The following is a 12,237-nucleotide window of genomic DNA, read 5'->3' as shown; positions in this document are numbered from 1 at the left end:
GTGTGTGTGTGCGCATGTTGAAATTATTGACTTTCTGGTGCATGCATATTGCATATGGATGGTAATATGGGGTACTTTTCCTTTTTTTTTTGACAATGTGGCAGCATACATGGAAATACTAATACATACTATTTTTCTTTCCTGAAGGATAATACTATTGATCTTCTGGAGTACTTAACACATCAAATACATGCTAATATGTTGTGCATGCCTTCCTGCAGGATAATACTATTGATTTTGTGGAACATATAACGTCATACATGTGGATGCTATTATACAGCACTTTTTCTTTCTGTGGAAGAATGCCACTGATTTTTGTGGAATATATCACAGCATACATGTGGATGCTAATATGCAGTACTTTTCCTTTCTTCAGGACGAAACTATTGATTTCTTGGAGTATGTGGCAGCACTGAATCTTGTTTTACGCGGGAACCTTGAGCACAAACTGAAGTGGACATTTAAAATTTATGACAAAGATGGAAATGGATGCATTGACAAAGCAGAGCTCTTGGAGATTGTTGAGGTAAGCAGTAGTGTAAAATGTGATACCTAATCAGACTGTGTGTGTCATGAAGGTACTAGCCAGCATCTCTGGGTGGTTGCAGATTTGGAGAGGAAGGGCTCTGAGAATCTCTGGCAAACATTGTGAGACATGACATATTTGTGAAGAAGTTAGGTATATGAGGTAACAAACCATAACTGTTTTTTTTTTTTTTTTTTTTTTTTTTTTGGTAAAGTTGCTTATCCAGTATTCCTGTAGTGCACAGGATCGTATGAAATATTTTTTCCATTTCACAAATGCCCTGACATGTAGAGCCTCATGTTATAAAACAGGGTATCTGAACTATGGCAGTACAAATATACACTATGCTACAAATTTAGAAAACTGTAGATATCCAGTCAAAGGCTACAACACAATTATTATGTCAAACAGCTCATATGCTGATGGAAGGCCACACGAAGCAAAGCTGAAGAGGCTTTCCATCAACAAACATTTTGATGTAAGAGCTTCTTGTTGCCTACTAGTAGGTAGATTCATTTTCTGTAATGTCTGAGGCACTACAGTCTTCTGAAGTCTTACTAGAATATTCTGTCATTTGAGTAATTTGATAGCTCTTAGCACTACTGATCCTCCAATCCATATGCAAGTTGCATTCTAATCTGCTGCATTGACTTGTAATGTAGCACTGCAGCAGAATGGTCAATGTGATGTCACTACTGCATCACTACTGCATCACAATGGTTTGGAAGCAGTCATCAAAGTCTAGACAGAACACATCTGCATCTGTCTCATGCAGTATGTATTGCATTCTGTGAGACATCTCGTCTGCTTCATAAAAGTTTGGAAGCAGTCATGTGTGCCTATGCAGAAGACAACTGTCTCATGCACTACATGTTGTATTTTATGTAATGTCGCTATTGCATCACAATGGTTTGGAAAAAGTCATCAAAGTTCAGACAGAAACCATCTGCATCTGTGTCATGCAGTATGTATTGCATTCTGAGAGATTTCTCTTCTGATTTATAATAGGTTAAAAGTAGTCAACAGTGTCTATGTAGAACTCAACTGTCTCATGCACTATGTATTTTATTTTATGTGATATCACTATTGCAGCACAACAGTTTGGAAGTGATCATCAATGTCCAGGCAGTATGCATGCACTTAGTGCAATATGTGCTGCATTCTATGTGATGTCACTACTGCATCACAACAATCTGGAAGCAATACTCACTGTCTAGGGAGAACACATATGTTCTATGCTGTGTGTTGCATTGTGTGTGATGTCTGCTGCTTTGCTGTAACATGCAGTTTGTAAGCAGGCATCAGTGGTCGGGGAGAACACACTTGTTGAATGCACTGTCTGTTGCATTCTGATCATCTGTTCAGAAAATGAATTTATGTATCTAGCAGAATGGTATATATGATATCAAGGATGCAGTTAGGATTATCCTTGCAAAGCACGCCTGTTTCCTGTCCCATATATTTTGAAGATAGAGAGAAACAAATACATAAGGATTTACAAAATAGAACCAATGGTATGCCAGCATACCATTAAAATATAAAAATACACAATAGCAAATGTTCAAGAAACTTTTTTTTAAATTTTAACATTTTTTTTTAAATTTATTTCTTGGCTACCATGCGGCAGATCGTTTGCCACCATTAGTGCCTGTGCTCGATCCTGAATGTTGGGAGTCACTTCTGACAACTCTGCAACTTAATCTGATATCCTTCTGTAGCCTGAGAGGAGATGAGGTATCCTGGTGCAACGTTATACCTGTGACCATTATAAATCCTAAATAAAATGTATGCTCTTCACTCCTAAACAATGTTGTGTCTTTCGGCTTATCCCGGTTAGGGGTCACCACAGAGGAACTCAGGTCTGCTAATGTTTGATAGTGGATTTTTACATGCCGTGTTACCAGCCCTGATACACAACCTTCAACGAAGGCACGCCCATTCCCACATACCTCCACACGGAAGACGCTCTAACTGAGAATCGAATGCAACAACGTCTTGCTGATAACAGAATAAATCAATTTTTCCAAATAACCACATTCAGAAACACAAAAATTTAAACTATAACCCAAAGAAAAGTCTGGGCATCCTAACTGATAACTTTGAATCTGATTACCACATATTGCAAGGCATTGAAAAACACATTAGAAACTCTGTTCTCTCTCTAGAACAAAACACTACCTGACTGATGATGCCTAGACAAACTCTAGCATCTCTGTAAAGGCTGTTTGGCCGAGGCGCTACAAGGTTATATTGGCATTTGTGCTATTCTAGCATTAAGTTTCTGTGATATTGTTATAATATCAGCTGCTGTTCCAGCTCGTTGTTATGATATTGTTTTTTGGATTATCTTCATTGGTGCTGACTACTTAATTCGGCAGTCACTGAATAAACTGTATCGTGAAATTGACTTAAAGAAGTGGAGTTCCTGGCATCTAGGGGTTCTTCTTTTTCTTATTAACTACCTTTGTGGTTCGTGGATCTACCTACATTCATCCATCCCTACAATATGCCCCATGTAGTCTTACAAACCTAAATACTACACTTACAGCTAAAGTGTCCACCTGTTACAATAAAGTTAACAAGCTTGCAGCAAGGCTTACATATAGGATTCATCTTTGCAGAAACCTGAAACAATTAAACTGGCTTAAGCTACCCAACTCGCAACGTATCACACACACACAATCTTACACATGAACCAGAAAAATGTCCAACATTAAAAGAAACCCTGCAGCACTACCATCCAGGTAAACACTTTCACTCACCCAGTAAGCTCTTAGTAATCACAATCAGGTTTAATAGCTCAGCGGGTAACTCGCTATACTCCCATTACATACCTAAACTCTGGAACATCATCCCAACATACCTAAAACAGACTATGAAACATTCCACCTTCAAGCCCTTTCTAAAACAACACTAAAACAACACCTAGCCACATGTGGTCTTGCCCATGCTCCTCACCTGAGTATATCCATTTTCCTCTTTTAGTTCCAACAACCTTATCTTTTTATAACCTCGACCCCCTTCCATACAGCAAACCTTTCAACATCCTTTCCTCAACGTCCTGCCTACCTTAATTCCCACTTTACATTTCAAATTCTTTCTGATATTCCCACTTTATCCATCTCCTTCAAATACTCTCCACCACTCCTTATGACCAGGTTCTATGTCAGTAAGTACCTAGCATTCTTACCCTCACTATCTTTGACTCATTGGCTATACACTGCCTGTCTCCCTCTTCTAGATGTATCTGTTTTATTTGTTCCTAACGTGTATTGTAACCCTCAATACCCATGCTTTATAAGCCAATGTCTAATGTCTGATTTCACATATGTTACACATGAACTGTCTGCATAATAAATGTTTTATACTTGGAATTTAATATCAAGTACCTGTTTTATCATTATGTGGTCTCACTGTAGAACAATTATATGCTTGTATCCAGATATCTTAAGAACTACACAATGTTTCTTCATAACAAATGTACTTTGTCATTTGTATCTTAAATGCATCTGTTGGAGCTTCTTTCCCCAGGCCTCCACTAAAAATGGGCTTTGCCTGTAAGCGATGTAAACTAAAATAAATAATAAATTTGTTCTCTGGAGCAAAAAGCTACTCTTTGGTAAGAGACCCCCCCCAAACAAAAAATAGGCATTGTCCATTTTAACAGTCTGCATTACCAGCCATCAAAGCCAGTAATAAAACAAATTGACTGGGTCATAGTTGGGACTTTAACCTTCTGGTCCAGTGGCACAGCTTGGAATTAATAGTGAACAGTAGCATATATCTAAAAAAGAGGAAATGCATAAATGGGAAAAAATCAGGGTGCTGTTTGTGTTATTAACTGAAATATTTTACAGTGTGGGGTTAGGGAACTCCTTTTAGAACCTACAGGGCCAATACACACCAGGTTTGCATCTCACATGACTTCATCTTTTCCACATATATTATTAATAATTTTGCGCCTCCCATGTCAATTTCTTCCATTTTTACTCCCATATATGCATGTATATAGTTTAATGTTTCTAATACCTGCATAAATAGTAATTATCCCCTAAAAGGTAGCTGTTTATTGTTTGTAAAGTTAATTTTGTCATTGTCTATAGATGTTTGTGTACCCACTTAAATTCATACCTTATGCCACAAAAAAAAAACATTCACTTAATAAAAGGGACATGTATTGAGCAGTTCATATACGTTTTGTAGTACTTAGATTACACAACTGTGTCCTAAATTCAAGGAAAAAACAACTTTGTTAAGTACCTTTCAACAGAGTTAAGCTGTATTCACATACATGAGTATTAGCAGCAGCTAAAAAATGCATCCAAAGTATTTTTGCAGCTTTAAAAGCTGTAATGCATTTTGTGGCAACACAAAAACATGTAGCTCAGAAAAGTGTCTGACAGCCATGCCTCTTAAGTTTACCTCATTATGAGGAATGTTCCTCATTTTGAGTCTTAAAATGTCCATGTTCCTTAATCTTCCATATCGAAAGGGACTGTCACACATAAAAGTATTAAGAATTTTATTAGCTGATATTCATGGTAAGTAATACTGAAGCGTATTCATTCATCTAAATAATGTTTTATAAATATAAAGTAATACATTTTAGCTTCCTAGTTAAAGTTGTATCCCACGTTTTTTCCAATATGTTCCACATTATGAGACGAGGTGCTCCACATTTTATAAATGGGAGGTCGAGAGCTATGCTGACCTGTTTCAGACAAGTTCATCCATCAGACAGACATTCAATCTGGTCTAATTGTTCCATAGCTGCCCTCTCAACTAGGCCTTGTATTGATCATATTTTTCCCCTTTGTGTCTTTCTGTGTATTGCCAGCTCCTGTGCACCTCCCATTTCACAAACAACAGGACTGGTTCCCTGCCATGTATACATTGCTTGTTGGGATGGGCTCTGAGTTCTATCAACCCCAAACAGGATAAAGCAGGTAACAGAAAATGAGAGAGTGTTGACATTCATATGTACACCAGCCCCCTCCTAAATGCTGGATTACTGAATTTTTAGGTGCCTTGCTATGAAAGGTAGGGAAGGTAACAGATATCATGACAAGTATTAGGGGGTACTGTAGTTTAAGAAATGTTATGGGAATTAACCAACTTACCTGAAAACCTTAACAAAATATATTAAGTCCTTGGTGGGTATGGTTCTGCTAATTTATTTTTGTAGCCTTCAGTACATCTCTCTTTTCTGTGTAGTAGTGAAGAGATGGAAAGCTGAAAAATGTATCCAACTAAGCATTCTCCTGATGAAATTGTACAATATCACTGACAAATTAATTTTAGTCACCATAGATCTATGTATAACATTGGTTCTCTGATCATTACCGTGTTATATGTTCAAAATGGGGATGTTAGGAATTTCACCCTGAGAGCAGGGCAAACATAACATGAATAAAGAATATCTAGAACATATAACAACTGAGCTATAATTGGAGAGACTTGATCATAATCCTTTATAGTAAGTGTAGATTTAGCTGTCCCAGTGTACTTCCTTTAATGGGAAAAATATTGAATCTTGACATGCTTTACACTCTTGAAAGCTATGGAACACACCTTTCAACTGTACAGATTTTCAGACTGTCCAAATTTTTGCCTCATATTTTTGGTCCATTTTTCATAAAATTGTGGTTTTGTAGCAAATTAGTGGCAAATCATTAAAGACTGAAGTTAGAAAATAATGACAGACATTTGAGTGTCAGACTTCATAACTTTCAGAAAATTCATGCAAACCCTGTCTATCAACTTTCTGTTTGTAAGAGGAATATTTAAAAATTGTCCCTATTTTTGGGCCTTTGTCCCACTTTTATTTAGGGCTTTGTCCAACTTTCTTGCTCTAAAAGGTTGAGAGGTATACTGATGGTATCCATTCATGTTTGGCCTGAATTGTTTTGCAAATGTAGTTTTGGTTTACAGCAGATCCTCAATCATCTTTTCAGGGCAGTATCTGTATTCTGCTCCACTTTGCTTCAGAGCCCTACGCTTAGTCCCTTTCTGTGTATTTCCCTCCCACACACATATACACGTCATGCTCACTTCTTTTTAGTCATAGTGAGGACAAAAACATCATATAAACAAAAACAAATGGAGTTATAAATCTATAAGAGGATGTCTAATCTGGACTTATTTATTTATTTGACATTTGTTGACCGGGTTAGTCCATCTGGGCTAAGACCCTTTTTCAGTGGAGACCCGGGGAGAAAAGCTCCATGATTACAAAAATATGTACAGTTTACAAAAATGAGAAAACTTGTTTCTAGTACATGAAGATGAGTATTTAACAATGGACAGCACTTATACAATAACAATACTGGTAACAGTTAACATCCTTTGGAAAACTGTACAGTGAGTATGCAATTTCAAAACAGATTACAGTTAACCTACACCGATGGCTAAATATGTTTGTTCGGGAAGGAAGACAAGGAGAGGTTGGAAATGAAAGTAGAAGGAAAATAGTGGGGAGTGTTAGGGTAGCAGTAAAGAGAAGAGAGATAAGAGTGCAGCATAAGTATGTGGAATATTCTACTGAGTAGGAAAAGGTTTTCTGAGGGGGAGAAACGAGGGGGAGTTAGGAAGGTAGAGTTGGGTCAGAGAGAAAGAATTGAGGAAGAGTAAGGAAGGTGTAGTAGGGTTGGAGAGAAAGAAGTGGGAGATAGGTCTAGAGAGGTGGGTTAGTCGGGGGGCTGGTAACAAAGGCAAAGTTTATTTGAGCTAAGGTGATTTCTCACTGTCTTTTTAAATAGGGGTTTGGAAGAAGTGTTTCGTATGTCCAGTGGGAGTTTATTCCAGTGTTTGGCCAGGTAATAGCTATACAGGTTCTTGTCAATGTTGAGTCTGGGTTTGGTTGTGGTCAGTAGGTGTTGGTCAGAGCTCTGGAGTGTCCTGGTTGGAGAATATGTTGAGATGATGGGTGATAAGGCAGGGCAGAAAGTGGGCTGGTAGAGAATGGAATGGATTATCTGGAGCTGGGAGAGAGTAAGGTTGTGAGGGAGCTCTAACCATTTACGTTTTTGTAAAGCAAGACAGTGGTGAGAGGAGCAAGGAAGTTCAGCAGCAAATTTTGCTACTTTGTTAAAGGTGGAATCGATTTTGTCTATAAGAGAGGTCTGCAGGTTGGTGAGAATCTGAGAGCCATAGAGCAGGGTTGGAAGAAGGTAGGCATGTGATAGAGTAATTTTTGCATGAGAGGAGAGAAAGGTTTTGTTTCTGTACAGGAGGCCTAGTTTCTGGTGGGTTTTCTTGATGTCATTTAGTATATGCAGGTCGAATTTTAGTTGGTCGTCAGTGATGACCCCAAGTTGTTTAGTGTGATTGTTCACCATGATAGGTGTGTTGTTATGGGAGGAGATTGAGACATTTTGCTTCAAATGTGTCATGGTCTTTGGTAGAAAGAGAAGAAGTTTTTTTTTTTTTTTGGGTTTAGGATTAGGTGATCTTGGTTGAGCCAGGTCTCGACAGATAGGAAGGATTCTTGAGTCTTAGACTGGAATATGGGTAGTGTGTCTGCAGTGGTGATGACAGTGGAGTCATCAGCATATTGCATTAGGGAAGAGTTTGGGATAAAGCTAGCTAGTTGATTGGTAAAAATGTTGAAAAGCAGTGAACCTAGGATTGAGCCTTGGGGAACTCCCATAAGTACTGGAAGTTCTGGGGAGATGGCTGAATCCCATTTGATGGATTGGGAGCAGTGACAAAGATAGCTAGAAAACCAGGTGATAGTGGCAGGGAAAGGTTTAGGTGGGAGAGTTTCTCTAAGAGTAGTGGATGGTGGACAGTATCAAATGCCTTTGATAGGTCAAGAAAGAGACAAGAGGCAAGTTTATTTTGTTCTCTAGCTTGAGCAATGCTATTAATGAATGAGATGAGTGCTGTGGAGGTGCTATGGCCAGGTCAGAAACCATGTTGTGTGGGGGTGAGAAGGTTAGCTTTGGTGAGGTGCTGGAGAATCTGTTTATGTACACATTTTTCAAGGATCTTGGATAGGAGAGATAGTATTGCAATAGGCCTATAATTAGTTAGTTCAGTAGAGTTACCTCCTTTGTGAATGGGTATAGTGTAAAATTTCTTGCAGATGACTGGGACTGTTGCTTCAGTGATGGATCTGTTTATGAGGATAGATATGGGTAGGGAAATGGAGCTAGCAGCAAGTTGAAGAAAGAGTGGAGGGAGACCATCTATGGAGGGAGAGCAAGGTTTGAGCTTAAGGAGCAGTGATTTTACGTAAGCTGTAGAGACTGTTTGTAGGTTGAAGGTAGGTGTGGGGTTAGGTGATTTGGGGGGAAGGCAGGTGGGGTGACGCTAGGCTTGGAGTGGTTCATAAGTTTGTTAATGGACTCGATAAAGTATGTGTTGAAGTTAGTAGCAGTTTTGAGAGGAGAGAGTGAGGGGTTTGGGTGAGGAGTTGATGGCTTTCCTGGATGTAGGATACTGTTTATAGTATGCCAGAATTTTTTGGGATTATATAGGTGTGTTTTAGGGGGTTAGTGTAGTAGTGTTTTTTGTCATTTTTATTTAATTTTTTTGCCCGGTTACATAGTTGTCTGTATTGTTGTAGGTGTATGGGTAATTTGGTTCTATTCCAGACTTTCCATTGAGTGTCTCTCTGTGCCATTAGTGAAAGAGTTGAGGGAGTAAGCCAGGGGGATACAGTGGATTTAATCCTAATCTTGCGAGAGGAGGCCAGGGAGTTTAAAATGCTGAGGAATGTGTTGTTGAAACCCATGACTGCTTCCTCGAGAGGTAAGTGTCTGAGAAAGGAACAGTCGATAAGGGAGAGCTGATTGTTTAGTTCATTCGAGTCAAGGTTATTAACCTTGTGGCAGGTTTTGAATATGTGGGGTTTGAGTGTGTGTTGAGTAAAGTGGAGGACTTTGGTAGGTGAGTGGTCACTGAGGGTATCAGGCAGGGTTTCAGGGAAGTGGTACTTATGTGGATGGGATACAAGGATCCAGTCAAGTATGGAGGAATGGGTGGTGGATCTGTTGGTGTAGGTTGGAGTTGTGACTAATTGCGAGAAACATGAAGGTTTATGGAGGTAGAGGGAGATATGGTTGTGAGTGTGGACCAGTTGATATTAACATCCCCCATTATGATAGTTTCATTATGGAGGTTTGAGGCGAGACTGGAAAGTAAACTTTCAAGTCCAGTGAGGTTGTCACTGGGTGGGATGTAGAGAGCTGCTATGTATAGAGAGTTGTGGGGCTTTATTTTATAGTTAGCTAGAAGGAGTTCAGATGGGGGAATTTGGGGGGGAAGGGTACTGGTGTTAGTGTGAGAGCATCTCTGTGTAGGATTACAACACCTCCTCCTTTTCTTTTAGTTCTGTCTAGTCTTAATATGCTATAGCCAGGTGGGAGTATGTCCTTGTCAGGGTTGTGAGGTTTTAACCAAGTCTCACTAAGGGTTATTATATCTGGGGAGTGGAGAGAGAGAGAGATCCATGAGTGAAATTCAGTAATTTTCTTGACTATGCTTCTAAGGTTGATAGAGTAAAATGAAATGTGTTTTGATGGGATAGTGTGGTTATGGGTGGTGCTATATCTGAGTGTAGGAGTTGAGGATGCTGGTCAAGTAGGGCCATAGTTGGGGTGTATATCACCAGAGAGCAAGAGATAGAGGAGAGAAGGAATTGTGTGAGGTTTGGGAATCAAGAGTATGAGGCACTTAGGTTTCCCTTTATTGTGTGTTGTTTTGTTTAAAAGATGTTTTATGTGTGGGGTTAAAGTTGAGTAAACAGTGGAGGGCACTGGGATACGGAATGAGTGTGGTTGTTGAGTGAAGGTGTGTCTGTTAGTAGAGGTGGGGGAGTGAAGGGAGGCTCTAAGGGAAAAGTGTAAGAGGTGAGGATGTATAGAATTGTAAGAGTGGGGGTAGTTAGTAGTGTCACAAAAAGGGAGTGGGATAGCATAATGGCTTGTAAGTAAGGTGTGGGGTACTAGTGTAAGGATAGGGATGAAGAGGAGGGAGGAGTAGTTGAGAGAGGTAGATTGAAAGTTAAGAGAGGTAGATTGGGATAAGGAAGTGCTGGGTTGGGGAGGAGGGAGATGGGAGTGGTTGTAAGATAGTAGGGTTGGGTTTGTGGGGGTGTGATGAGACAGGGTCTAGAATAAAGGAAATGATGTCAGGGGTGGGAATGGGGGTAGGGTAGGGGAGCAGAGTGAGCCCGAGTGCAGCGAGGGTGAACAGAGCGGGGCAAGCCCCTCTCCAACCAAGGGTTCTTCCAATAACAATCACTTGTTTTGGCAGAGGCTTTCTCCATGGGCTAATACAGTGTTTCTCCGATTTGCACTTTATATCAGTTGTATGGCAGAAAGCTACCTCTTTTAGACCGGGTAAAGTATAGCCCAGGTTCAAAGGATTAGTTCAAATGGGCTTTGGGAGGCTTGAATGTATTTAGATTATTTAACAAGGGGGAAAGAACTTATGCCCTTTAGCACTACAGCCGTTCCGGTGCACAACACGCCAGTACTGGTTTACAGGAGAATAATGTACAAGTGGCAAGAAAGTTTGCAGTTAATTGTATAAAAAAACCCTACACTTTAATCTAGCAGAGATATTATCTCAAAAATTCAGGTGCAGAAAGGTCCGCAGTTTGTTCTTATCTGTGGGAGTTTCAGGTGCCATTGCAAAATATTAAATGTAATTCTAAAAACTATCTCAGGTATATGATTAATGAAACACTTGAGTGTAGGGCGTAAACCAAAATACACCCCCCCCCCAGACAGAAGCACAAATCAGCCAGTCCCCAAGGATGTTCTTAGGATCCACAATCAATGATGTGCTGTGTGCGAGTGGCATGCTTCCTTATTCACTGCCACAGCCATGAATACTATAGTCATGAACTACTGTGATCACACTGCCTGTCAGCCAAAATTTGAAGACAGAGTCACAGCAGTTGCACATGTACCTTCCACCAGAAAATAAGAAACTGCCACTCAGATACTCTATTCCTTCCCTCCCCAGTCCACCCATATAATGCCTGGGCCATGTCTTAATCACAGTTTGCTGATGATGAAGTCACAATGAAGACCATATCAGTAACTGGGCCACATGAATACTTAAAGTCTGCTCTTACAAATACTTACTAATCCTTAGGCTGTCCATCAAGCAGCACCGTCCGTTTTATGCAGATCATAATGACATAATCATGAATTAAAAAATCAGGAAAGCACACTATATGTTATGCAGTATTTTCTCTTCATCTAGCTGAACATGAATTTTGTGTTCTTCACAATTAATGGAATAAGGTAGGTTCAGTGGTCTTAGTGCTAAAAGATATAATTTTGAACCCATGAATCCAATAACCTTACGTTAGGCCATTGTTAGATGATCACTATACCATTTCATCTACTGGGATATGTTTTTGAAATATTGGAGGAAACAGAAGACACCAAAATACGCTACACATACAGAGGGAAGATATGCAGACTGTGCACAAAAGGGCATCCAGCTGGGAATCTAAAGTCAGAACCAAGAGAAATAAGTCAGCATGGATAACCACAGCACCACTATAGCACAAGTAGAAATGTACTGGTCTGACTGGAAAAGGTCACTGCTGCAGAATGTTTCAGTAGAAAAGTTAGCACCCATGAAGAAAATGGGTTGTAGTGAAAAAATCAGAGCCAGTATGAAAGTACAGCAAACTTGCCAAAATTACTAAAATGAATACTAATAAAATACACCTTTTGTAAAATGTA

The 12,237-nt window shown here is 39.5% G+C and overlaps 1 protein-coding gene across 1 annotated transcript in view; it reads left to right on the top strand.

Moving 5' to 3' along the window:
• Nucleotides 1-12,237, top strand: part of GUCA1B (guanylate cyclase activator 1B) — a 96,296-nt gene that overhangs the window by 34,384 nt on the left and 49,675 nt on the right. The window contains exon 3 of the mRNA XM_044077121.1: nucleotides 377-526. Coding sequence (XP_043933056.1) covers nucleotides 377-526 — 150 coding nt within the window. The remainder of the gene's footprint in view (nucleotides 1-376; nucleotides 527-12,237) is intronic.

This window comes from Protopterus annectens, chromosome 7.part0 (assembly GCF_019279795.1).
Source record: "Protopterus annectens isolate FY-2018-M chromosome 7.part0, PAN1.0, whole genome shotgun sequence".
In the NCBI taxonomy this organism is placed as follows: Eukaryota; Metazoa; Chordata; order Ceratodontiformes; family Protopteridae; genus Protopterus; species Protopterus annectens.
The sequence above is the reverse complement of the archived record's forward strand: the minus strand, read 5'-3'. Positions and strand labels throughout refer to the sequence as shown.